Source organism: Protopterus annectens, chromosome 11.part0 (genome assembly GCF_019279795.1).
Source record: "Protopterus annectens isolate FY-2018-M chromosome 11.part0, PAN1.0, whole genome shotgun sequence".
Lineage (NCBI taxonomy): Eukaryota > Metazoa > Chordata > Ceratodontiformes > Protopteridae > Protopterus > Protopterus annectens.
In genome coordinates, this window is record NC_056745.1 from 819,478,311 (window position 1) to 819,506,275 (window position 27,965).

General features: G+C 41.9%; 1 protein-coding gene across 1 annotated transcript in view; it reads right to left on the bottom strand.

Annotated features, from left to right (window-relative positions):
- ARHGEF39 (Rho guanine nucleotide exchange factor 39) overlaps positions 1 to 27,965 on the bottom strand; it is a 1,319,667-nt gene that overhangs the window by 266,736 nt on the left and 1,024,966 nt on the right. The window contains exons 9-10 of the mRNA XM_044088228.1: positions 16,907 to 17,039; positions 16,589 to 16,695 (exon numbers count right to left, since the gene is read on the bottom strand). Coding sequence (XP_043944163.1) covers positions 16,589 to 16,695; positions 16,907 to 17,039 — 240 coding nt within the window. The remainder of the gene's footprint in view (positions 1 to 16,588; positions 16,696 to 16,906; positions 17,040 to 27,965) is intronic.

Genomic DNA, 27,965 nt, shown 5'->3' on the forward strand with positions numbered 1-27,965 from the left:
GCCATTATCCATGGGGCCTGGACTGATAAGTGCACGCCACCCCTAGCAGGTGGTGCATCATGTCATGTTCAGCATGTCTTCCCAGGCTGAAACACATTGGCTCCCCTTTGACTAACTGCATTACTTCAGCCAGTTATTGCAATTGATCATCCAATTGTCATTTTTTGGCTTCATGCTTGGTGAGGGTGGATGTTAGTCAGGGTCCTCAGGTGTGCATATAGTACATGGTGTTACATTACTTAACACATGGCATTCATGCCTCAGCTGGTGCTGCAGGGCTGCCTCTGTCGGATGCACATACATGTTTGTGAGCAGGTCATGTCATTTTAGGCATCCCTGTTATTATTTGAGTGAGTCAGAGGGGGTATCATTCCCAGGGTTCCTACTGAGCCAGTGTATGTGCTATGCGTTGCCTCTTTGCCAAGGCCAGGGCATACTGGGCACACCTCCTTCTGCCTACTGGGGCAGGCTCAGGTTGTTCCTCCTCCGAGTCATGCTCTGCCTGTGATGGCCTTGGCAATGGTGGGGGGCTGTTTGGCCCAGCCCTATGCTGGTCCTGCTGCAGCTGTTTTCGCAAGATCATATTATGTAGCATAGCACATACCATGACAATTTGGGTACATGTAGTTGGTGAGTACTGTAAGGCTCCACCAGATGTGTCCAGACACCGGAACCATGACTTGAGCAGCCCAAACACATGCTCTATTACATTACGTGTTTGTGCATGTGCATCATTATGGCGTTCCTGTTCAGGTGTGTGTGCGTTTCTGATGGGTGTCATCAGCCACGGCTCCAGTGCATAACCTGCATCCCCCACTAGGTGTCCGTGTGGGATGTCCCCATTGGCAAATGTCTGGTACAGCTGCGTCAAATGCCAGATGTGGGAATCATGGTAGCTCCCAGGGCAGCCAGCACACATATTCATTATTATGCCCTGGGCATCCACACGACCTGGCAGTTGATGGAGGGGAAGCCCTTGCAGTTAATGTAGGCCCTACCCCGCTCACCGGCTGGTGTTTTGATGCGCATGTGCGTGCAGTCTATTGCACCCACTACCTCAGGGTATTCCGCTATTTGCTGGAAGAGACGCATATTGCTGGCCAATACCTCACGGGCATTGGGGAAATATACATGATCACCGACATGTGCTGACATGGCATCCAGGAACTGGTGCAGTACCCTGGAGGCTGATGCCTGTGATATCCCCATCATATCACCAGTTGGTCTCTGGAAGGTACCTGTTGCTAGTATTCTTAGGCCAACACATACCTTGGTTCCCCTCTGTTGGTTCTGTGTGTGAGGCGTGGCCTGCACAGCTCGACTATTTGCTGCAGGAGCTCTCTGTCCACTCTATAGCGCTCTACTATCTCCAGCTCATGTAACCCGTGGTAGGTGACCCTGGGCCTGAACACTTTTCTCCGTCTCCTCACTGTGGGTTGTCTGGCACCATCTGCATTGTCACCACCCTCAGCAAGTCGCCTATGTCTCATTATGACAGCTATAGCAGCCCCTAACATTTCTGGTCTGAGTTCAGCTTTTTCAGTTTTCACTTCTAATAGCTTACTCCTGTCCTGCAGTGTCTCTTGAGAGAAACATCCTGCACTGCTGTTTGCAGAGTTTTAAGTGCTGGGCTGGGCTACTATTCTGCCTGTGTAATTGCCTGCTTCTAATTGTTTTCACCTGCTAGCTCCAGCAGTATTCCCTGCTAGCTTCCTACTAATTCTGTTGCTTCCTTTTTCTTTTCTGTTTCCTCAGGGGGGAGCAGCATGCATACCAGCAGAAACACGCTCACAGTGGCTTACACGCGCGCATACATGCTTACACGGTTCAGGGTCTGCCTATTAGGGTTAAAATGCGCGCACACTAGCCCAAACAGTGTTACAAATCTACCAACACGCTCCCACATGCTCAGTCTGCCTTACACGCACGCACACTGCCCTACTCGCCCTTCATGGCGCACACATGTGCGCATGCACGCCCAGCAAGAAACTTTGGTGTAATAACAGTGTACACCTTCCATTTCTTGACTTTCCCATGCTTATCTTGTGGCATTCCTCTTTCCCTGATCTGTCTCTGTCATCTGTCATGTTACACTGACCTCCAATGAACTGCATTTCTTTCTACCATTCCCCCCTGTGATGTCACCTTTCTCCTACTCTATTTCTCCCCCTTATGCATCTCTTACACTACTCAGACTGTGCTCATTTGCTATGTGACTGTGGGATTCAGTATCCTAACCCTCATTTACATGAGATTGCCTACTAATGCCTTAGACTCAGCTTCCCCCCTTAGCAACCACTACACGGTGGCATTGTCATTCCATGTATTGCATAAAACCCACATTTGTGGGTTTATGACCTTCATTTTTATGTTTTATAAAGTGCAGCCCGTTTGCACGGGGCTGCGCTGCGTTTAAACATTGGCGATCGCCGAAAAAAAAAATTATATATTTTTTATATTTGCATCAGGTTACCTTGCCAATGGCCACATATTTGGCCATTGGCATGCTGCCTGACACATATGCACCCTTTATTTGCAGCTGATATGGCTCCATTGTGATTTTTGCAGAAACATACTCAGTTGTCAACTGAGTACATTTCTGCAGCTAAAACGTCTCTTACACGGGCTGGTTTCTGCTACATGGATTGCTAATATACCTCATTTGCATACCTTTCGGCTGCAAGTGAGGTATTTAGCATATCCACGCCCAGTCCATGTAAGAGATGTTTTAGCTGGTCTCTTACATGGAGTTTCGGGCTGTTCCTGGATCGCGAGTGTTACACGTCTCTTACACTCCGTGCAAGCCTTCGTGAATCCTGCCCATAGTGTTTTTATCAACTGTGCATGATAATATTATTGTAAAATACTGATTTAATCCTTAGATTCTAAAAAAAATACGTATGACAAGGACTCTGCTTCACTCCTATCAATGATCTTGGACACTGAATGCTCCCTACTGAAATGTCAGCACTTGAAATAAGTGCCAACACATGAAGAAAAAAAAAAGAAAGACCAAAACAGCAGGCGAGGAGGGAATCTTGAACATTGCTCTTCTCCATGAAACGTTTTTTTTTTTTTTTTTTTCAGTAAACCCTGATGCAGGGGACAAGCCCCCCCCCCAAAAATTTATATATACTAACTGTGAGATTGCCATACCTCAGAGAAAAGGGAATACTCTGTGAAATGGCCATCTCAGACTTAGTATATGTAAGCCCATTTTTTTGACCATTCAGTCTCTGGGTTTTGGGGCTCACTTTAGGGGTTCTGAGTTTTCAAATTGTTACCAATATGTAGAATTATAAACTTCCTAAATTCACTTCTCAATGCAGAAAACAAGTTGAAGCAGAACTCCAGAATGGAGATAAGGGTTGAACTACTAGAAAAATACCACATAGAACATCACTAAGTAGTAAGCATGAAGAGCCTCTTAACATAAATACAAAAGCTCCCAACCTCAAAAAGGAGTAAAAGATATGTAGTATAACTGGACCGAAAGAACTGAGACAACATGACTCATTTAACAAGGGTGTGGAGATTCAAGGACAATGTGCATCTTACTAGCTGTGATCCACCCCATGCAATTTATTTCTGCAGCACTCATCTATGAATCTCAGCCCCTGTAAGATGCAAAGCTCCCAAAATCCCCCCATACAAGTGGTTTCACCTACTGTATGCCAATTATTAAAGTAATCATCTCCAAGATCAATGTACCTCAATGAAGATGGAATTCCCTGTTATTGTGAAGTCCATCAGAGTACATTTTACGCACTAATTATTAGATTTGCCAAACAGATGATTGTCACTCTCCATTCCTCACTAGCTCTATACTTTTCAAATACTTTACTGCACAAAAGAATGAGGGTGTGCCTGACGATAACAGAAAGCAAGTTGTACCTCTGTATCAGAATTTTTCAGACAGTTTAATTTCAGCTCAACATGCCAAGCTAGCAGAAATGCTCACAAATGATATTTGTATAAAAAGAAGTTATGCAGTCACCATAACGTTCCATGTTTGTAGTCCATCTCGCCCTTCATTCTTACACATGGATTTGGAGCCAGTCCTCCGCTTCGACTCTGCGTTTTTACAAGCTCAAAGTCTTCTAGTTGGCTTGTGGCTAGGTAGGTATCCCTTGGTGCACCAGTACAATCCCCAGATCCTGTTTGCTGCTAACTATACAGAAATAACAAAAAAACATGCAGAAATAACCCAATAATAAAAAGGGCTCCACTTAATAACAATTTTTCTGTCTCCAGATCCTTTCAAGATGGGGGTAGGAGGGTGGGTTCATAAGAATGAAGGGTGCGATGGACTACAAACATGGAACGTTATGGTGAGTACATAACTTCTTTATGTTCTGTAGTCCTATCTCACCTTCATTCTTACACATGGGACAGCGTCCCTAGCACCTTATTCTTGGGTGGCTCAAGGAAAAATACTCCTGAGTACCGTGGAACCAAAGGATGCTCTACCCCTGGAGGTCAAATCCAATTTGTAATGAGTAATAACTGTATGAGGGGTAGCCCAAGTTGCTGCTGCACAGATATTATCAAGTGGGACCATGGCTTGAAAGGCTGCAGAAGTAGACTGAGATCTTGTAGAATGAGCTTTAATTTTGAAAGGTAAATGCTTACCATCAGAATAGTAAATGTAAGTAATACAGCTAGAGATCCAATTAGAGAGGGTCACTTTGGAAACTGGGAGACCTAATCTGGAGTCGGAGAAGGAAATAAATAATTGGTCTGACTTCCTGAATTCCTTAGTCCGGTGCAAATTAAAACGTAATTGTCTATGAACATCCAACTGATGAAATCTGTATTCTGCTGCATTGGAATGATTAGGTAAGAACACCGGAAGCTCTATGGATTGGCTCAAAGTGTTATGGGAACAGACCTTGGGGACAAAGGCTGGATAAGTACGAACAGATACTCTGTCTTTGCAAAATATCAAATACGGGGGGGGGGTTGACGCTTAGTGCTTGTAACTCAGAAACCCTTCTAGCAGATGTGATTGCCACCAGCAACAAGGTCTTCCAAGACAGAAATTTCAAAGGAGATGAATGGGCTGGCTCAAAAGGTGGAGACATTAATTTGGATAGAAAAAAAAATTCAAGTCCCATGAAGCAACCCGTTCCTAAAGGGGAGTTCTTAACAAAGTGGCACCTTTAAGGAAGGTCTTGCACAACCATGTGACATCAGATTAGAATCTTGTTGACCCAGATGAAAATTAGAAATCGCTGCCTACTGAACCCTGATTGTGGCAGCCACAGATCCCTGGTGGAAAAGTTCAGGCAAGAATTCCAATACCATCGGAATAGATGCAGTATAAGGGTCAACATTCCTTTCCTCAGCCCAGATAGAGAACCTCTTCCATTTACTGGTGTATTATTTCCTAGTGGAGGGTTTATGAGAAGATGTAAGGATATGGGTCACGGAGGGTGAGAAATTGTGAAGCCTGACTAGGGATGGAACTGGAGCAGCCAAGCTGTCAAATTGAGGGTGTGTAGGCTGGGGTGAAGAGAGCCTGACATGTGTGTCAAGAGATCTGGCACTGGATTCAGAGTCCATGGATCGTCTAATAGGTGAAGCCAGAGAAGGGGGAACCAAATTTGTCGAGGCCAGTAAGGAGTAATGAGGATCAATTTGCTTCCCAGCAGTTTCGCTTTTTGAATCACCTTGGATATGAGAGGAAAGGGTGAGAAAGCATAAAGGAGACACAGAGGCCAATCGTGAACAAGTGCGTCTCTTGGTGACTCCACCGGAGGGGGGACAAGGGAGAAATAGCTGCTGCATTTGGTATTGATTGGGCTGGCAAAGAGATCGCAGCAAGGCTGTACCCATCTGTGGAAAATCTGCTTCGCTATTTCCTGCTTCAGAGACCACTCATAAGGCATCAAAATTGCCCGGCTGAGTTTGTCGGCTATCACATTGGTTGTCCCCGGGATGTGCATCGCGACCAGAAAGCACTGGGAAGACATCGCCCATTTCCCAACTCGAATGGCCTCTCAACAGAGTGGGTATGATCTGGTTCCACCTTGTTTGTTGAGGTACCATACTACCGACATGTTGTATGATTGTATCGCAATCGTCCCAAGAAGAAGAAGAAGGTCGTGAAGTGCTTGCAACGCCAGGAGCACCGCCCTCGTCTCTAGAACATTGATATGCAGGTGAGCCTCATGATCTTGCCATGTGCCTTGGACAGTCCTGCCTAGATAATGCCCCCCCCCCCACACCCTATCTGTGAGGCATCCGTGGTCACAGTGGCAATGGGTTGGCGAGGGAGGAATGGAGTGCCCATAGTTAACTGACTGGGTTGAATCCACCAACTGAGGTCCTTCTTGCAAGAATCTGTTAACAGAATGTGGTGAGTTAAGGGCAGTTGTTGGAAGGACCACTGGGATTACAGACGCCATTGAAGAATCCGCATGTGTAGTCTAGCTAGCGGCACTAGTAGTATAATAGAAGCCATGGTCCCTAGAAGCTTCAGAACAGTCTTGGCCTTGACTTTTCGGAGAGGGAGAAGATGGTGAATTTTTAGTACAAGATTCTGTGCCCTTTCTACTGGAAGGTGAGCCAACATGGCCACTGTGTCTATTTCTGTGCCTATAAAAGTCACAAATTGAGAGGGTTATACAGCAGATTTTTTTCCCAATTTATAGTAATCCCCAACTGGGCACAAAGTTGAATAGTAGCATCCCTGGTCTGAAGAAGTAGATGCCTGGTGGGGGTGGTCAGCAGCCAGTCATCCAGATAAGGAAACACCTGGAATCCTAGACATCTCAGGTGAGCTGTCACTACTGCCATAGACTTGGCAAACACCCTGGGGGCTGTGGAGAGACCAAAGGGCAGAGCACGAAACTGTTAATGACTGGCTCCCAGCCGTAAGCGTAGATGACTCCTCGACGCCCTGTCCATTTTTATGTGGTAGTAAACATCATGGAGGTCTATTGAGCACATCCAAGTGTCTTTCCCTAGTAATGGGAGTATAGACTGCAGTGTCACCATCCGGAACATGTCCTTCCTTACAGATTTGTTTAATTTGATGAGGTCCAAGATGGGCCTCCAGTCCCCTGTACATTTTGGGACACTAAAAAGAATATGGAGTAAGTTACGAATCCTATTTGGTCTGTGGGGATGGACTGGATGAATCTTTTTGCAAGCAACTTGTTGACTTCCACAGTTGCTTGATGCCTGTGATTGGGTGGAACATCCGGGATCCTCTTGGGGACATGAGGTGGCAGAAAAAAGGGTATGGAATAATCTCTGGTGATAATTCTTTGTACCCATATGTCTCGAGTGATACTTAGCCAGGCTTCTGGATACAAAGAAATGCGACCCCAGACTGGCTCCAGAGAAGCACAGTCGGAGCCCACATCAGGAGTGCTGGTAGGGCCGGCCCCGGAACGAATCACGGCCTCCCTGGCTTTGAGGTCCACCACTGCCTCTAGGGCAATGTCTACCATTTCCTCCTCCTCCTCCTCTGAAGGAGTCACCCTGTGCATCCTGAAAAAACCTCTGGGACTTCTTGATCCACATTTTACCACCTCTCTGACCCTTGGGATATGGTCTATAGGGCACGATAAAACATACTCCCATGGCAGAGTGTGTTTTTCCTTCTTGCTTGCACCGGGTGAGTGTGTCCTTTACCTTAGGTCCAAACAATGAAGAACCGTCAAAGGGGGCATTGGTAAAGTTAGACTTGAACGGCTCTGCAAAATTACAGAAGCACATCCAGGAATGCCTCCTTAGGGAAACTCCTGAATCCACTGCTTTGCTCACTCCATCGACTGCATAAGAGATCAGCCTCATGGACGAGTTAACAATAGAATTCAAGGTAGACAACTGAGCAGACACCTTCTCAGGGACTCCCTCAGTGGATGTACCTTGTAAATTCTCTCCTAACTCCTTAAGGAGGTCTCTCTGAAGCGTCGTAAAGTGTGTTAGGTAGTTCAGCGACCTAAGAGTAAATGCTGCTGATGAAAAGATATGCTTCCCGTATCTGTCCATTCTTCGAGAATCTTTATTCGGATGGACAGAAGTAGTAGTCTCTGCTAGCTCCTTCTTTGTTGCCACCGCCACCACCATGGCATCTACGGGAGCACCTTTGACAAAAATTCCTTCTACTTGGGAGCTGACAGAAATATATTTGGTCTCCTTGGGACTGGCTCCACGGCATCAGGAGTATCACACACTTTCCGACTAACAAGCTCTAACAGTTCATCGAAGGGTGGAGACACCCAAGAGGCTGAAGGTTGAGACCAGAAAGCCTTCAGGTACACCAACTCCTCATCAGAAGGGGTAACAATAGGCCAGCCACACCTCTGCTTAAGGATCTCCAAGATGTCTACAAAGGAGACATCATCAGAGGATGACTTGGGGGACCCTTCTGACTCCTCGAGGTCAGTGTCGGATGTAAGAGACTCATCCTGGGAGTCTACATGCTTCCTTTTGCATGTCCTCTTCCGTGGGGCTCCTTGGAAGGATATTCTCAGGAGGTCTCAGAAGAATGGGGGTCACCAGCCGGGGGCTCCTGAGGCTGTGGGTCTCTGCTGTCCAGAGAAGGAGTAGGTGCTGAGACTGAAGTAGGTGCCCAAGGGGGAAGAGTGTCGGTAACCCTGGTAGGAGCTGATGATCGGGACAGCACACTCTCATCATCATCTTGAATGCTGACCTCCCTGGCTTCGAAGACCTCTCCAGCTCTAAGGAGACAGAGGACACCATCGGCTCTGAGATAAATGTAGGGTCCAAGCTCAACCTAGCCGACGCACCGAGAGAAAGGCTTGGAACTGAAGAGGTCCGGTTCCAGGCATCCTCGTTGGGGCCGACCGGTGAGCTTAGACGCCACGAACAGCACCGAAGGTGTTGGAGCAGAACTCGGCTCCGAAACAGCCTTAGGTGGAGCTGGAACTGAGGATTCCACCAGTGGTACCGAACACTCTGACTCCAAAAGTCCAGCATGGCTCAGAGGAGGAATCACAGAAGGGATAATGGACTCAAGTGGCCCCAGAACCGACTGGGTTGGAGCCAACAACATTGTAGGCAAGGCAGATGACTTCAGGAGTCTCAGCACTACTCTCTCAACATCTTCTTCTGATAAACTCCTGGAAGACAGTGTGGGAGATCGAGATTTCTGTAGTATGGGGGACCTTAATATGTAGGGGAGACCAGTAAAGGATTCATAGACTGGCTCCAATGTCTGCTATCAGTGGTCAGCTCCGAACTGCCTGGTGTTGTAGCAATAGTTTTATTTTATTTATTTATTTTACATTTGTTGACCGGGATAGTCCGACTGGATGCATGTCCATTTTCAGCGGAGGCCCGGGGAGAAAAGCTCCAAGGGAAAGCAGATACAGCATTACATAATACCAGCATTACATATTACAAACAGACTATTTACAGAGATTACATAAGTAAGCAAGTTAAACAAGTTACACAGGTTACAGTTAGTCCTGAGCACAAGTCAGGATTAAATTAAATTACACAGTAAACTGGTTAACAGATTTTTACACATTCGAGTTAGGCAGGCTTGATACACTGACATAGCCAGTTAAGTGACAAATGTTGTTTGAGTCTAGTTTTAAATTGACCTAAGGTGGAAAGTAAGGTAATATCAGCTGGAAGAGAGTTCCAGGATCTACTTACAGAGTTTGCAGAGAGAGAATCACCGGCTGTGTTATTAATTTTGCTAGTCTGAATTAGTAGTTTGTTAGAGGATCGAAACGTTCTAGGATTGTTATAGGGGGTGATAATATTTTTAAGTGCAGGAGTATTGTCCGGATTATAGAGGATTTTATAGGCCATAATCAGTTGGTTATACTGGATTAGGCTAGGTAGTTCAAGCCAACCAAGCTGATTTAGATTGATGCAATGATGTGTCCTAAAAGGCAGCCCAGTGGCAAACCTGGCAATATGGTTGTAGCAAATTGAGAGTTTGTTAAGGACAGTCTTGTTCAAATTCAAGAGTAGAGGGGATGCATACAGAAGGGTTGAAAGAAGGTGAGAGCAAGCTATGGCAATTTTAGCCTGAGGGGTTAGGAAGGCTATTATTCTGTAAAGTGACCCTAGTTTTTTATTGATGGTTTTGATAGTTTGGTTAACATGTAGGTCAAATTTGAGATTATTGTCTATGATGACACCTAATAGTTTTGTAGATGGGTCAGGGGAGATTATTGTGCCATCATTTGATTTTATGGTAAAGGTGAAAGCGGTAGACCTATGTGTTGGTGAAAATAACAGCATTTTAGTTTTTTTGGGATTTAAGATCAGACGATGTTCAGAAAGCCAGTTTTCTATTGTATTAAAGGTGGTCTGGGTAGCTGACCATAACTCTACTGGAGATGTGGCTGAGCAAATCAGAGTAGAGTCATCAGCATATTGGATACAGCTGACTTTTGGGATGACAGTATAAAGGTCGTTAATGAAGATGGAGAACAGCAAGGGCCCTAGTATAGAGCCTTGTGGTACTCCGAGGGTGTTAGGTAGAAGGTTAGAGAGTTTGTTCTGCCAGAGGACAGCCTGCTGTCGACCATTCAGGTAGGGATGAAACCATTGGAGGGCTCCAGTATCTAGACAGAATGTTTGCAGGGTGTGGATTAAAAGTTGGTGATCAACCATATCGAATGCCTTGGAAAGATCCAAAAAGAGGGCTGAGGATATATAATTATTGTTGCGATTATGGTTTATGGTGTTAGTAAAGGCTAGGAGGGCTGAAGTAGTGCTGTGATGAGGATGGAAGCCATGCTGAGTGTCTGCCATAAGGCGATTTTGGATTAGTTGGTGCATGAGTTGTCTATGAATACATTTTTCCATAATCTTTGCAAGTGGAGAGAGTATAGCTATTGGCCTATAATTGGAGAATTCAGTAGAGCTGCCTCCTTTGTGAAGTGGGATTACATAGGATATTTTCCAGATGGTGGGAATTTTAGCTTCTACTATGGTTCGATTGATTAGTATTGAGACGGGGTAAGCAATAGCATCAGCAATAGTAGTAGTACCTTCGATCGGTTCTGAATTCAGTGCAGCCAAGGAGGCAGCAGATTTGTCAGTTTTAGAAATTTTGAGAGGCGGCTCCGTTGCACCAGCCGTCGCCGGGGAATGCCTCTTAGAAGGTTTACATTTTTCCTTTTTACATCCATGCGACTTAGAAGAGAAGGAAGAGCTAGCCAGATCTTCCTCAAAGGAGGGCTTAAGGAGACATTTTAATATAAGTTTATTATTTCTCTCCTGCAATACCCTGGCACTAAATGAGTGACAAAATAGACATGTTTCCTATAAATGGATGACTCCAAGACAGTATACACAGTTACTGTGGCCATACATTATAGACATCTTCTGTGAACATTTCACACACTTTTTAAAGCCAGAAGGCTTATGATCCTTGACCTCCTTAGACATCTCACATAAGATTAAGCCAATCAGACACACAGAGAGGAGTGGAAGGACTAGGTCCTCTAACTTATGGGCCTAGCCCTTAAAGTACTAGCAGATACACAACCACGAGGACTAGGTCCTCTAACAAATGGGCCTAGCCCTGGTTAGAAAAATAAGGGAGAAACCTAGGTCCTCTAACTAAAACAGACCTAGAAGAGGAAATGGGTTAGAAAAGACAACTTTAAACACTCGCGCACACACACACTGGAAAAAAATCTCTAACAAGTCAGTGATAGAGAATTAAGGTGAGAAACCCCGTTCTAATTGCAAATACAACTATGCGGAGAACTCCGCAAGCAAAAGCTAGTTTTTTTTAAGCTAAGAACACAGCACACGGAGAAAGCTTATCTAAATTATACAAAGCACTGCGCACACAGTCTAAGCTATGCGCAAAAGCGCCTACAACCACTAATAATCAACAATATCTAAACTATTAGAAATATATATATATATATATATATATATATATATATATATATATATATATGGCAAAGCCCAGAGATAAACTAACTGGCACACAGGATACCAATGAGAACGATAAGGCCGACGGCCAACTGTTCTCAGAAAACTTAACACACAAGGAAATACCCAGTAAATGCTCAAATATCTAACTACATAAACGACACTAGCAAAAAATATATAAAGGTATCTAAATATGAAAAACAGTACAAAATAGCTAAAAAATTAGCAAAATGTGTTAGACTTAGCCACAGTCAAGAAGCAGCACATCCAAACTCATTGACGCGGCAAACAAGATCTGGGGATTGTACTGGTGCACCATGGGATACCAACCTAGGCACGAGCCAACTAAAATACTTTGAGCTTGTAAAAAGGCTGATTTGGAGCCAAGGATTGGCTCTGAACCCATGTGTAAGAATGAAGGTGAGACAGGACTACAGAACATTGAATGTTATCTATTAGCTTGCTACAGATCCCCCACCATGCCCCAAGATTCTCACTACACCTTTCTAAACATACTGGAAAATATTAAGATAAAACCAAACACCCTAACACTGGGTGATTTCAACTACCCTACTATTAACTGGGAAAACTACTCATGTACCAAAAACTTTGCCCAACGGTTCTTGGAATTCATAAATTCCAGTGCCCTGGATCAACTAATCCATAGTCCCACCAGGGGCTCCAATGTCCTAGACCTGGTCATTACCAACATGGGAAATCGATGCTCCACACCTGTGGTCAGGTCTGACCATAAGCTAATCACCCTTGACATCCACATCCCTCCCCCAGCTCCCAGTATGGAAACCTCCATAAAAAACTTCTCCAAAGCCAACTTCATGCTACTCCAGTCAGAAGTGACAAACTTCATGACACCCATGGAGACGGGAACTGAAAGTTCGACTGCTGAATCCTACACTAAGGCACTGTACGAGCACATCCACTCATGCATGAATCGTGCCATCCCGAATAGAACCAAGATGCTCTCCTCTAAAAAAAAAGGAAGTCAATCCGGTGGTCCCCTGTCATAAACAAACTTTACAACAAAAGGAAGTAACTGTTGCAGAAAAGAGGAAAATCCCAGGATGCAAAAAACTCCCTTACCAGCATCAGTAAGAAGCTGAGATACCTCATAAAATCCTCCAAAGCTAGTTCTTTTTCTTCTTCTTCTTTCAGCTTTTCCCAGTTAGTGGTCACCACAGAGGATCACCTGTCCGCTCATGACTGGCAGTGGAGTTTTACGGAGTCAAGTTGCCAGCCCGGCGCCCAACCTTCCACAGAAGGCACACGCACACACTCACACCTAGGGCCAATTTAGTGTCTCCAATCCACCTACTGCATGTCTTTGGGATGTGGGAGGAAACCGGAGCACCAGGAGGAAACCCACACGACCACAGGGAGGACATGCAGACTCCACACAGAAGCACCCCAGCCGAGAATCGAACCACAGAACCACTTGCTGTGAGGCAACGCTAACTGCTGCACCACCGCGGCCACCTTTCCAAAGCTAGTTATTAAAGTAAAGGCAATTTTACCTCCAAAGCTAGTTATGAAAGTAATTGCCAAAGATTCCAAAGACAACCACAAGCCATTCTATAGCTATGTCAAGAATCTAAATGGCAATGCTCAGATCTGCTCTGAGCTACAACAGAATGGCATCAAACATACTGATCCCAAGGATATTGCCAATATCCTGGCAGCTCGATTCAGTGCCAACTTCACCCCCCTCTCACCCCCTAAATGGCCCATCTCAATATAAAAAGATTGCCAAATTCCGGTAATATTGGCCACATGGGTAAAAAACGCATTCTCCAAAGTTTAAGAATACAGCATCCATGGGACCAGACGACATCCTGGGCTGTGAACTACAAAATTAACTGGCACCTTACCTAAGTGTCATGTTTAATCATAGCCTCACCTCAGGCTTCGTGCCCACTGAGTGGCGCACAGCTGCAGTTATCCCACTCCACAAGGAGGGATCCACCTTGGATCCTGGGAACTACCGCGTCATCAGTCCGACGAGCCTGATCTGCAAGGCCATTGAACATATTATCATGGAACTTATAAACAAAAGACATTGTCAACCTTCAAACACTGAACCCCACCCAGTTTGGGTTTGTGAAGGGCCAATTTTGTCTCTTGAACCTAAATGACTTCTTTGAATCAGTCTCCAGAGCTGTGGACGAGGGTAAGGCAGTCCACACAGCCTATCTGGACCTTGCCAAGGCTTTCGACACCATCCTCCACTCTGGAATCATAGATAAACTTACAAAGCTGGGCATTAATCCCTACGTCACTCGATGGGTTGCCAACTGGCTTACTGACAGAACCCACATTGTAAAAGAAGCCAATTCCAAATCCAGCTCCAGACAAGTGGAGTACCTCAGGGTTCAGTCCTGGGACCGCTCTTGTTTGGCATCTACTTCTCTGATGTACAAGCAACACTAACGGACTCTGGCTAACAAAGTTTGCAGATGACTGCAAACTGGGAGCCATTACTGAATCTCCTAATGATGTGGATATTCTACAAAAGGGCCTTACAGAAACAGATGCTTGGTGCCAGAGCCATGAGCTCAAGCTCAATGCCAAGAAATGTATAGTTATTGCCTTTGGGGGAAAACATGTACCCATGAATTACCACATAGGTAGCAGTACACTAAACACCGAAAGTGTGATAAGAGACTTAGGGACACAGGTGGACAGTGGTCTCACCTTCGATAGCCACATTACCACAACAGTCAGTTAATCCTTCTATGTGGCACACCTCATCACTAAGGGCTTTTCATCCAGAAAAAAGGAGGTCATTGTCCCACTGTACTCATCCCTCATTAGACCCATTATAGAATACAACGCCCCATTTGGTATGTACCTCTCAAGACATCTGCAACAACTGGAAAGGCTGCAGAAATACCTCACTAAAAGAATCACAGGCCTAAAGCAGATGCCCTATGCTGATCATCTAAAAAAACTCAAGCTATACTCTGTTGCATATCGTCTACTCAGAGGCAATCTCTGCTTAACATACAAGGCCATGTCAAACCCAGAGCTGTTGGACATGCTGCACATAGATATCCCAATCCCTCAGAGCCACACGCTCCAAGGATCTAAACCTTGTCATCACAATGAATAAAACATGCTGGAGGGATAGGTTCCTGACAGAGACTCCCCAGACTCTGGAATAGACTGCCCATACATGTCAAGCAGAGCACCTCTTTGGCCCTCTTCAAAAGGAACCTTGACAATTGGATGGGAGATAGGAAATTCACTCCGGGGATCATGTCAGTCGCTCTGTTAGACAGGGGTCCAGGGATGTAAATATTGTGGGAAGAAATAGCCAGGGAATTGTTATAGCTAGTAATCCAAAAAAGAGCACAGCGTTGCAAGTCCACAGAAGGAAATGTATTTACAAAAAGTTATCCACAGGTTAAGGTACTACTTCTCTTGAGAGTGTCATTAGTTTTACCCTTGTTCAATTTATCTGAAAAAATAAGGTTCAAATTTAATTTTCTTAAATATATTTGAAAATCAACTATTATTGAAGCTATATCAGGCATGTATGTAGGAACGAACTTGAACCCCTTGGAAAACAAGGAAAATAATTCTTTGGTAATAGGAAAGCTGGCATAATTATAAATGTTGAAACCGTGTAAGCTATATTTGATATTGTCCAAACTTTGTATTTGGACTATATTGTCTACCATTTGTTGTAACCATAATTTTGTTTTACTACCCTGCTGTAGGTCTTGTTCGTCCCTTGTCGGCGTTTGGCTATTCTTTCTGAGCATCTGGGAACTTGAAAATCCTGACTGTCAGAAAAACAGGCTCAATTTCCCCAGAATTTCCTTCAACTAATACAGTATCGAAATTGGGACCAGAATGTACTTTACCATCTATTCCAATAGACCCATGTTCCTGTTCTGTAATTTTGTTTTACTACCCTGCTATGTATTAGATGAAGGAAATTCTGGGGAAATTGAGCCTGACTGTTTTTCTGACACTCAGGATTTTCAAGTTCCCAGACGCTCAGAAAGAATAGCCAAATGCCGACAAGGGACTAACAAGACCTACAGCAGGGTAGTAAAACAAAATTACGGTTACAACAAATGGTAGACAATACAGTCCAAATACAAAGTTTGGACAATATCAAATATAGCTTACATGGTTTCAACATTTATAATTATGCCAGCTTTCCTATTACCAAAGAATTATTTTCCTTGTTTTCCAAGGGGTTCAAGTTTGTTCCTACACACATGCCTGATATAGCTTCAGTAATGGTTGATTTTCAAATATTTTTAAGAAAATTAAATTTGAACCTTATTTTTTCAGATAAATTGAACAAGGGTAAAAGTAATGACACTCTCAAGAGTAGTACCTTAACCTGTGGATAACTTTTTGTAAATAAATTTCCTTCTGTGGACTCGCAACGCTGTGCTCTTTTTTGGATTATTGGTTGTATTTTGAGCGCATTTAACACCATTGTTTTGGATCTAATTGTTATAGCTAGGTTTGTATAAGCCCTAGGGCCGATAGCCTAGTACCAACCTATGAACCTATTTACTTAAGTTAGGGAGTTATTTTCTGACTAGTGTCTTACTTTCAGAACACCACACAAGTGCAGAGCTCCAGTTTTTACTTAAAAAAACAAATGTATGCTTGTAAGTATGGTAGATTCTAATGTTTAGGACCTTAAAATGCACTGTACCTTTCAGATGGATTTTCTGTCAGTTTTCTTCTCTTGGATACATGGCTTTCATTTTCAAAAGATGAACATTGGGAGTTTGAGTTTTCTGACTTGTCTCTTTTTTGTCTCTGTGAATATAGAAAGTAAAGGAACATAAACCTGAGCAGACTTCAAAGGCATAATTTATGGAGTCACTTTCTTTGGTTTATAAATCATTTATAAAGGGCAGAATCACCACTTGTGATATTATTTTTAAGTATTTGTTACAATAACATTTTGCAAAATAAAACACTTTGCATAATTCTCAGAACAGATTTTAATATATGACTGAATCCTTACCAGGTTTTGTTTTTTTCTGTTTTGAGAAGCATCAGAAATTGTCTCCAAGGAGGTGATTGCGTCTTTGTATTGCTGAGCTCTTCCTCCCTGATTGTGTTTCTTATGCACAACTGTAATCCTGGATTTCAGCTGCCTGAATGAGAAAATATGAGTTATTTTACTTGGCATAAAGCTGCTCAACAAGCGCAATTAGTTAATGCAAACCACAGAAGTGTTTCAGTTAAACTTCCACATTCAAAACCATTACCTTATCTGTTATCTGCACAGATCATACCAGTGTAGAGAGATCGAGATCAAGGAGTTACATAACCATCAATGACACTATATACGTGGCAGGTCAAGTGCGTGTAACTTCAACCCTCTGTAAGCTAAGACTTCTAAAACTAAGTAAAATGCAGGGGTGTACTCTAGCTGAAGCATGCATCATCAATACTCTGAAGACCCACAATCGCATTCTAATTTAAATGTTATTTAAATGGATAAAGCAATTACCCAGTCATGAATTAAACCAATAAACCATCACCACAACTGAAAAGGAAATGTTACAATGCAGGCAATAGCTAAAGTATGACTTACTCCTTAGAATCCACTCACCAAAATACAGTAAACAAGAGGTATGTACATATGTACTCACTGTTACCTGTTATTAAGCATTTTGCAGTAGATTTGCTCAGTTGATGTCACAGCTAAGCACATTTCTGACTTCTCTCTTATTCCCACATTTTTTTTGGGGGGTGGTGAAGGTTTTATCCATTCTGTGGTATCACACATCCAGCTAAGGAAGTGCACTCAACTCAGCCCCATTCAATTATTAAGTGCAACCGCAAGACAAGGAGGAAAACCATACATATGTGAAAATTACCATCTCATAACTGTCATGCTTACAGGAAAACTACCATTCACATCTGCAATACTGAGAGGCTGCCTGCACATAGTGAGAATGCAGTATAGAAAGTAAAACCTTCTGCAGAAGACTTCCTTACAGATCATTGGCTATGGTATGTACATTTGTACTGTCTTGACTCTGTCACTCTGGAAGCCATTCGCAGTACTAAGTCTCTAGAAAAATTCCAAGCAGTAACAAACTAGTGAAACAGCCTCCAAAGCTGAACAGGCCTAAAATCAGGGTCTTAGAAGGATGAGTGTTGACACACTACAATAAGAAAGCATGTCCTGTTCCTGTAATCCCAGTCCAGACAAGAACAGTAGCAGAAAGTAACAGAGTGGCTGCAATCATCATTACCTGCAAAAGAAACATTTGTGAAGTAAGAAGTGAAAGCAGCCAAGCCCTGGTCTGAGTGGCTTTAGCCAGCAAGTTTTTCTTGTCAGAGCACAGTTAATATTACAGAATGACTAGAATTGTTTAATGGAAATATTAACTTGACAACCACAACTTCCTCGATGCCTCAACCTCTGTCACCATGAGCAGACACTACGATAGGAAAGAATAAATATTCCCCCTTGTGTTATCCATTGCCCCTCAATACAAGCCTCTATGAGCAGTGGTCAAGAGCTATATGGTACATACACAATACACCTGCCTGAACTTCCTTTGGTTCCTACAATCCAAGGGAGTCTCTCAAGTTTTTTAACTTACCTAAGCCTTACTCCTCCCCATCTCTACAACTCTCCCTTCACCTCTTCTGTATCTACCACTGTAACTTCAGTCACACTCCCTTCTGACTCTTTTGATACCCATTTGTACTGTGACTAACACAAATAAATACTCTACTGCAGTGTACATATCCTCCATTTAGTAAGCCAAGCACATAGTTAATAAACTTAACATTCAAAGCTAAAATTAATGCCACATCAATTTAGTAAACTATGCACACAGCTAATAAATTTGACAACATTCCAAGCTAAAATTAATGCCACATTCAATTAGTAAACCACACACATACTTAAACTTGGCAATATTCCAAGCTAAAATTAACGCCACATTCATTTAGTAAACCACTTACATAGTTAACAAACTTTTCAACATTCCAAGTTAAAATTAATGCCACATTCATTTAGTAAACCACACACAGTTCAACTTAACATTCCAAGCTAGAATCAATGCCACATTTATTTGCCCTAATCCTTTTACCATATTTATCTAGCATGCTTTTTATTAAAACATTCTCTTACATATTTTGTGACTTCTTGTCTCCTGCACTTCAACATTCTTCATTATTTATTGAGCCATGTCTCTCCTTCACACACGAGGCTGGGATTATTACTGGATTTCTTGATTTGTTCTTTGCAGCAAATATTTATAAAAACTCAGTGTAAAACAGATGAAACATTAACAATGTAAAACATGTCACAAATCTTCAATTATAAGCATTCTCTGAAACTGTCTCTTAACAATTCATATGGTTATAGTCTGCCTATGGTTCTCACCAGCTCAAGCCACTAGACAAATTCATTTGCATCACATATGCTCTTTCAAGAATAACAACTCTGCCTTCAATTAACATACATACAAATCAGCTTTCCGCTTAAGGAAAATGTCCATTCACACCAATTATTGTATTAAATTTTACTAAATCTATGCTAATCATGAGAATGTACACAACCTGCATCTTTGGTTCTCCATCATAAAGCACTCAAATCAAACTGAACCATCCTTATAGCTAAAGGTTAATGTGTCCCATTTAGTGAAAGAACCACTGAGTACCTTTTTTTAACCAACTCCACTAACTCATTTTACCTTCATTTGTTTTCTTAAAACTACCTCCGGCAATGCCATTCATAGCCTGGTGCATTTCCAAGGTCAGCAGGCTGCTTAGATAATTTCTCAGGGTTCTCTCTTCTCCCTTTCTTCCAGCTGACATCTTCATTACAATCTCTTCAGTCCCTCTCAGTCTTATTGTAAGCCCTTAGACAACCATACAGTTTCCTGACTGGCTGACATTTTTCTCTCCAAAAGCTGCTCTCACTTCAGTCTGTCTGCTAACCAGGTGTTCCTTCATCTCTACATGCTTCTATCTCCATGGCCACCGATTACAGATGCCTGTAGTTCTTCCTCCTCTGCTTTCCTCTCTCTCTTGCTTTTTTCCTTACAGTGGTGCTGTCAGTGACAGCACTGGTGAGACATACACCCTTATTCTTCTGTCTCTCATATTTCATAGGGTATGACTAACGTTTCACTGTGTGACCTCCACCACCATTTCTGGCAGAGCTTTTTGACACTGCCCTGGCTGACCACCTCTAATCCACTTCCTCCCCAGATCCATAGGTTAGTCTGACAGTCCATTTTCTAGCTGTATGGAGGAGAGAGCTCCTGGTTCACAAGCACCATCATACTCATTTGGGATAGATAGTTACTGTGCTTTAAGGTATCACTAAATGATGCCCTGGAGTACTCCTGGATGATTCATACATTTACTTCACCCAGCTGGAAGGCCACTATTTCTTGGCCCAATCTAAATAAAATACTACTGTTTCATACAATGGGAAACTACAGAGTTTACACCTTGAGCTCCTGTTAGGTTACTTGACACCTGTCTCTCTCTCTTTCCCCCTCTCATGACCCACATGTTAGCACTGGTCATTCTGGAAGTGCTACCCAATGGTTCAGTAATTCTTTTCTTTAAGTGATTCACTAAACCAGCAACAGCCCCAGTCCCTTTGACACACTACTGATGTAAAGATTCTGTGTTCAGTTTTCCACAACATCAGTTTCCAGTTCAGTTCTTCTCTTTCCTCCCACAATTGCAGTTGCACTGCATGATGCCCATAGATTCTGCCATAGTGGCTTCATGTTCCTGTTACTGTGCACCATGTTTCTATTCTAGCTCCTCTTTTACTTCCAACTGTCTATTGACGTATCACAACAGTGCCTTCAGGATAAAAAAAAATATGAAACCAAAGAATGCATCAGTCTTCTACAATTTTACACACCATTTCCCACTCCTGATATTCTTTGTATATTTCTGATGTGTCTAGTAAACTTGCAACAGTGGTCCAACCAGTATCACACTCATCTTTGATGTCAGAAGATCAGAAGGCTGTGGGTTCTACTTCCACTGGCTATTTGGATTCATTTGCCATTACAGGCACTGTGGTGCAGCATATGTGGCGGAGTACATTGGTACTCCACTGGAGTATATGGGAAGTACTTCAGTGGCACTGTAGTGCAGCACAGAAGTACTACCCTTCTACGTATGACGTGTTAAAACAAGATCCCATCAGACTGAGTAGATGGTAGCTCAGGTTGATGTAAATGATTTCATGGCACTTACTGAAAAGAGATGGGAGAGTTTCCCCCTATTCAGTACAAGTACCACCTTGGGTCTTTCCTCAAAAACGGCCTTTGGCCTAATGAGAATAATCCAGTCAAGAAAATATAAATAAAAAAAAAATCCAGAGTAAATATTTGTTGAGGCTTTTCTAATGGAAATGTATTTCCTATGCAGCTACAAAGAGAAAAGAATAACACATTTAGATTAATGTTACAAATACTCTGCCAATATTTTAAAGAAAAATAAGGACTATAGTTAGGTGTCCTATCACATTAATGAAGTAGAAAACAATGCAAAAGGGAGCACTACCTTCTGCTGACTGCTGCATTGTCAATAGCTGAAATATTATTGACTTTAAGTTGTCTCAACACACCAATCATTATTTTGTTACAGGAGCTGTAGTGCAACATTTGAAGTCAGTGAAGTCAGCAGAGAATAAAAAGAAAGTTCACTCTTCTCAGAGCAAATGTGACCACAGTGGTATGATGGACAAAAACTGGGAGGTCAGATGATAGCAGCCACCCTGCAAGGACAATTCTATAGTGCTTTGCAAGTTTTTTTTTTTTTTTTTTGTAATGTCTTATTATGGAACCACTGATGTGTGCTATAGAGGTTTCAGGTACAGTGCTTTGCATCTTGGCTAAAAGGAACATGATATTTTGTTACAAGTCATGTAAAATCATTAACTAACTTCAAGCGGAGTCTCTAATAAAGGTGAAGTTCAAGGAAGTGGTCAATTGGCCCACAGTTACAATTTCATTTACTTATTTAACAGTTTGATTATGGGGTAAGTGAGCTGGTCTGCTGACCCTTTTCAGCCATGACCAGAGTACAAAAGTACAAACTGAATCAAACTATGCAATATAAATTGTAGTAGCACAAGTAGGCAAATATGACATTACAACTGTGTAGTATTTTCAAAACAAATATTGCACGCACACTATATTTGTACAGTACATACAATATATATATATATATATATATATATATATATATATATATATAAATATATATATATACACACACACACATACACTCCACTTGTATACATTGTACATACAATATATGCACATGGAGAGAAGGAAAAGTTGACGGGTATAATATAGTTAAGAGAGAGAGTCTTTAGTAAAGTGACAGAGTGGAGGTTGTTGAAGGTAGAATAATGCTATAATTACTATAATGCATAAGAGACGTGGTTTAACCAGCATCATGGAAGCAAGTGCACTAAAGATTTCTTCTGAGTTCTTTTCAAGGACTGTAGGGTTTCTTTGCTTTTAATGTTACTTAGTAGGTGGTTGTAGCGGTCCAGGAATAGTCTAAAGAAGGCTTTTTCTCCAATAGCTAGCTTAAAGGGTAGTGTAGCTAAACTGATACTGCATTCTTGGCTACATCTCAGTGAGGCAGCTTTGCTATCCAAGTAGTAGTTTTGTTCTCAGTGGTGGGCAGTAGCCTAAATGTAGTGTTCTGAATCATATGGCACCCAGGAGTAGTGTCCCTCTGCTTGAGATTTCCTGCAGTACTCTCTCTCTCCCCCTTCTTCAAAAGAAATGTGTGCCCTTGGCAAGTGCAAACACTAAGAAAACTTCAAAATAAATGAGTACATACATACAAAATAAATAAATAAAAACCTCTGATATTAAAAACTGAAATACAAAGACAAAATTATCCTTGACAGCATATACGTAAGTATTACATAGCACAAGAACTAGGTATGCACAGATACATCTTCCATGTATCAGAATCAGAAACATTAACAAAAAATAAAATCGAATGTACTATTATGACATGTTGGGAAGATTATACAGCATGTAATTTGATAAGTTTGGACAGCATATGCAAAAGAAAACTTCAGGTTATATAAAATATAAAACAGTGGTAAGAAGGTCTAAATAAGTGATTAGGAACAACTATATGTCATTTAATAAAATTAAGAGACAAATGTTAATTAGGAGGCACAAAGTCCTTTTTCCCCAAACTGATGCCAGACACCAATATTCAATTATGACTTTTCTGGTGATATTTGTACATTCCCGTGTTTAGTATTTTAATATTGGTTGATTGGGTCTGACTAATTAGAAGTTCCTGAACAGAGCCACTAGATGTCAGTCAAGTGCTCCCTTGCAGACTGTAATGGAAAATACAGTTTTGTCAGGTCTATCTTACTTCTGGCAACTTTTGTTATGTGCCTTTTGCAGAGCTGTTTGAAAAAGAAATAAAGACTGAATTGTTAATCTTTGTTAAAAAAAAATCTCTCTCTCTCTCTCTCTCTATATATATATATATATATATATATATACATATATATATATATGCATACATATATATGCTAGGAACTTGACTATTCCTTGAAGCAGCTAATCTAATGCAAACAGCTATAGGACTGATAACTGAGATCACTTCAAAGTAAACATCAAGCAAATCTCCCAGCTTCAAGCATTTTCTCACTAGTTCACATTAGAAGCGTATTGCATAAATTAACAAAAACTTAGTTTTAGAAAATAAAATTATAATGCAAGCTATACAAAGTCGAATGTGTTTAGTTGATGAGGGTAGAGTCTGCGCTAGACCAGTAGAGAGAAAACTAGGTCTTGTAACCTGTCAAAAATATAGGGAGGCCTGCAGGAGCATAAACCACATGTTTTAATGGAAAGGCGGAGTCGTATTCACAGATGCCTAGAATAGGTTTTCTAAGCCTAGCCAAGTTTTCCTGAAAGAATAATGATGTTCTTATCAAAAAAGAACATTTTGGGCTGGGCATTTATAAGCTAGCTCTGTCCATAAGGGGTATGAGTGCCCAGCCCAGTGTAAACTTCCTACTCCCCATCCACTGGTCTTCAGATAATCACCATCAACATTTTTCAGTGTTAGATACAGGTTTTACCATTTTTGAACAAAGATGGAAGAACATGAGATTCAAATCTACAACTACAATGTACATCTAAATGCTAACCTTGAGAGCTACATACCTAGCTAATCCATCTTGAATAAAAACAAACTTGATGCTGGATTCAAACCCTGAATAGGCTACATTATATATCTAAAGCCACTGCCCTTACACATTCTGCCACAAAAATAACTACTCCATTGTATCTTTCTAAAATTTGGAAGGACATGCGAACACAGAAAGAGACCAACGTCTGCTGGCTAAAATAGTATATTTTGCTGTCTCTCAGTACAGTGGAAAAGAAATGCCAGGGGCATCAGAAAACTTCATGGGAATACTTATGATTCCTCACATTACCTCTTAATCCATGGCCTATAATTAAAAAAAAAAAAAAAAAAAAAACACATTGTCTTACTGTTGCTCTACTATGTTGTTTGTGGTCCAAATGTATTTAGAGGCATTCTTTACATTTCCATTGTTTATCCTCATGTACAGGGGAACACAGCCTAGAGTAGAGGATATGGAAAACTGACATAGTATGTCCCTTTTTTTTTTAGTTTAATGGTGAAGATGTCAGCCACCCAACAGTGTCAACATTGGCTCTACTTGATCATCACTGTTGAAGTGACACCCTGACTCCATGTGTAAAAATGAGAAAAGGGGTTGTGGATAGATGGATGTCAGTCTGAGAAAACCAACAGCTAACCTTCTCATTTCAGTCCATAGGAATGCCTTGGGTAGGCTCTGAAATTCTCCCACTAGTTTGTGAACCCACTAGATAGTTATAGGGTTTCTCCACAATGCTCTTAACTAATCAATTTACTCTCCCCATAAGGTACCCCATTAGCTCCTAAAGTTCTGTTGTCCTATTCAGTCATACTAGTACACACTCAATGTCTGCAGATATTTTTTTATTACACTGTAAAACTGTGTTGTGTTCTATTTTGATCCATTTATTTCTGCAGGATACAGATTTTAAACACATCTAGTTTCTTTCTGCTGTAGATATAGCAACACATTATTTAAAATTCCTTGAACCGCTTGCTTTTCTTCTACTGCTGTACCTAAAATCCAAGTGTCTTAACAATTATTTGTACAGAAGAATAACAACAATTTCTACTAATAAGTTTTCACTGTCTGCCCAGTACATCAGCTGTTCTCTTTATTTCCAATTGCATTCATGTCTAAAGTCTGCTAAACTATTTCCCACACCAGTGCTAACCCACCTTTTCCTTCCCATTTTAGGTACTGTAAGTACTTCTTACTGTACTGTATAATGCATTTCTTCTTTTTCCTCATGTGTATAATTGTGCATATAATTTAACTTATTATGGTTTTTGCCCTTTTGTTTCAGACTTCTTATAAACTTACCTGTGAATCTTTACCATAATTTATGAAAAGGCACACTTCTCACTCTAGCCTTCTTGCAAAAGTAGTAGCAATATTGAATCCTGATGTATCAAACTTGTAAGTTTATATTTTATCAAAACTGCATCGCTTTCACTACAATACAGTACTTAGATTCCTCCATGTCCATTATTCTATTACATAGTTTCCTCCTTCATAACTCACCCTAATGATAGACAAATAATGCATTTACTCTTTGGAGAGTTAAAGGCATTATGAACCCCTATATAAGTGGGTCTATTTCATTTAATTGAAATACGTATTTGTCAAACATGTATTCAATGAACACTAATCAGCGGAATTCATTTAATTGAACCCCGGACTTTTCCCCAAGGTTAGGAAGCACTTGGCCATCACCACAACTTTTGCCTTTTCCCCACTGCAGTACGATCTCAGAGTTGGTATATATGGTTAGGGGGGTGGAGAGCTCACTCTCCCACATTGGGGGTTGTGGGGGGCAAAGGCCCCCACTTGGGTGGGTTTGATTTAGTGCAGTGTCTGCTCCAGAGTGCTGGTGGGCAAGTGGTTCCTAACCCCAGTAAAACTTCCAGGGTTTGCTTAAACGACTTTTGCTGATTACTGTTCGAGGAATACGTGTTCGACGAAAAAGAAGTTATGTCTTACCATAACATTCTATCTCTGTTGTTGATCTTCATTCATTCATTATTGATGGATTATTGGTTCCGTCCTCAGAACCGAGCTGGCCAATATCAAGCTTGCGTCATCCAAAAACTCTTGAGCCAAGGTACTACCCAGAATGCTCTGCTCCCTATTACCTCAGATCAAGTTTGCAAGTTGATAGATAAAAGTAGAGGCTACCTCTAGTCATAACAGACCTACAATAAAGGAGTACATGAGATCAACCAGGAACCTCCGGAAGGGGGGTGGAGGGTGGGAAGTAATAAATGAAGGAAGATCAACACAGATGGAACGTTATGGTAAGACATAATTTCTTTATCTGATGTTTTTAATCTTCGTTCATTCCTTACAGATGGGACAGAGTCCCAGCGACCTGTATCCCTGGGTGGCCCTCATGGAAGGACATTCCTGAGCAAGATGGAGCCAAAGGAAGCTCTACCGCTGGAGGCCAAGACCAATTTGTAATGAAGAATAAAGGTATGAGGTTTGGCCCAAGTTGCAGCTGAGCAAATATCATTGAGGGAAGCCTTAGCATGGAAAGCTGCTGAAGCTGCCATAGATCTTGTAGAATGTGCTTTGACTATGACGTAAGGTGAGATTGTTTTTGTTGTAGATAACGGTAATAATTTCTCAACCATGAACCAATGTAAGTTTTGATACAGGATGACCTTGTCTAGGTCCAGAAAAAGCAAAAAACAGTTGGTCTGATTTACAGGTAGATTTTGTTCTGTCCAGATAAAATTGTATTTGCCTATGAACATCTAAGGAGTGCAGGCAATACTCTCCCTTGTTAGAATGGTTACGAAAGAACACTGGAAGGTCAATAGATTGATTGACAGACCACTCTGACACCACTTTTGGTAAAAAGGAAGAATTAGTTCTCAGTGATACCCTATCTTTATGGAAGATAAGAAAGGGAGGTTTGATGCTTAAGGCTTGAAGTTCTGACAAGCATCTGGCCGATGTGATTGCAATCAGAAACAAAGTTTTCCAAGAGAGATATTTTACATCACATGAAGACACAGGTTCAAAGGGGGGAGCTGTTAGAGCTTGCAGAACCAATGCCAAATCCCAAGGCTGTACCGGTTCTCTAAAGGGAGGTTTTAGATGGATAACCCCTTTCAATAGAGTTTTACAGAGTCTGTGTGACATAAGTGAAGAATCTTGAAAACCAATGTGGAAATTTGAAATGGCAGCTAAATGCACACAAATGGTAGAGGCAGGCACCCCAGAGTGGAAAAGATGTGATAAGTAATCTAGTACCACCAAAACTGGGGCTGACAAGGGGTCTAATTTGCTTATTCACTTCCCATAGAGACAACCTTTTCCATTTGTTAAGATAGATTAGTCTGGTGGATGATTTATGAGAAGCAATAAGAATATTGCACACAGGGGACGAGAGGTTTTCATGCCTGGCAATCATTGGAAGTGAAGAAACCCAGCTATCAGTTTCAGGGTTGTTAGATTGGGGTGAATCAGACTCTGTGGATGGAAAAAGCAACACTGGGGATGGATTGAGGATCCACGGTTGATCTACTGGGGATGGATTGAGGATCCATGGTTGATCTAGCAGGTGAGGCCAGAGGAAGGGAAACCAGACTTGTCGAGGCCAATATGGAGCAATAAGGATTACTTTGCTCTTCAACTGTCATGCTTTCTTCAGAAATTGGGAAAGGAGGGGAAGAGGAGGATAAGCATAAAGTAGACCCGAGAACCAAGCGTGGACTACAGCATCTCTTGGTGACTGTCCCTGAGGGGGGATTAGGGCAAATTAGTTGCTGCACTTGTAGTTGGTTGGAGAGGCAAATAGGATGCAGCACGCCTGGTCCCAGCAGTTGAAGATTTTTGCCGCTATCAAAGGATTGAGGGACCACTCGTGAGGTTGCAGAATGCACCT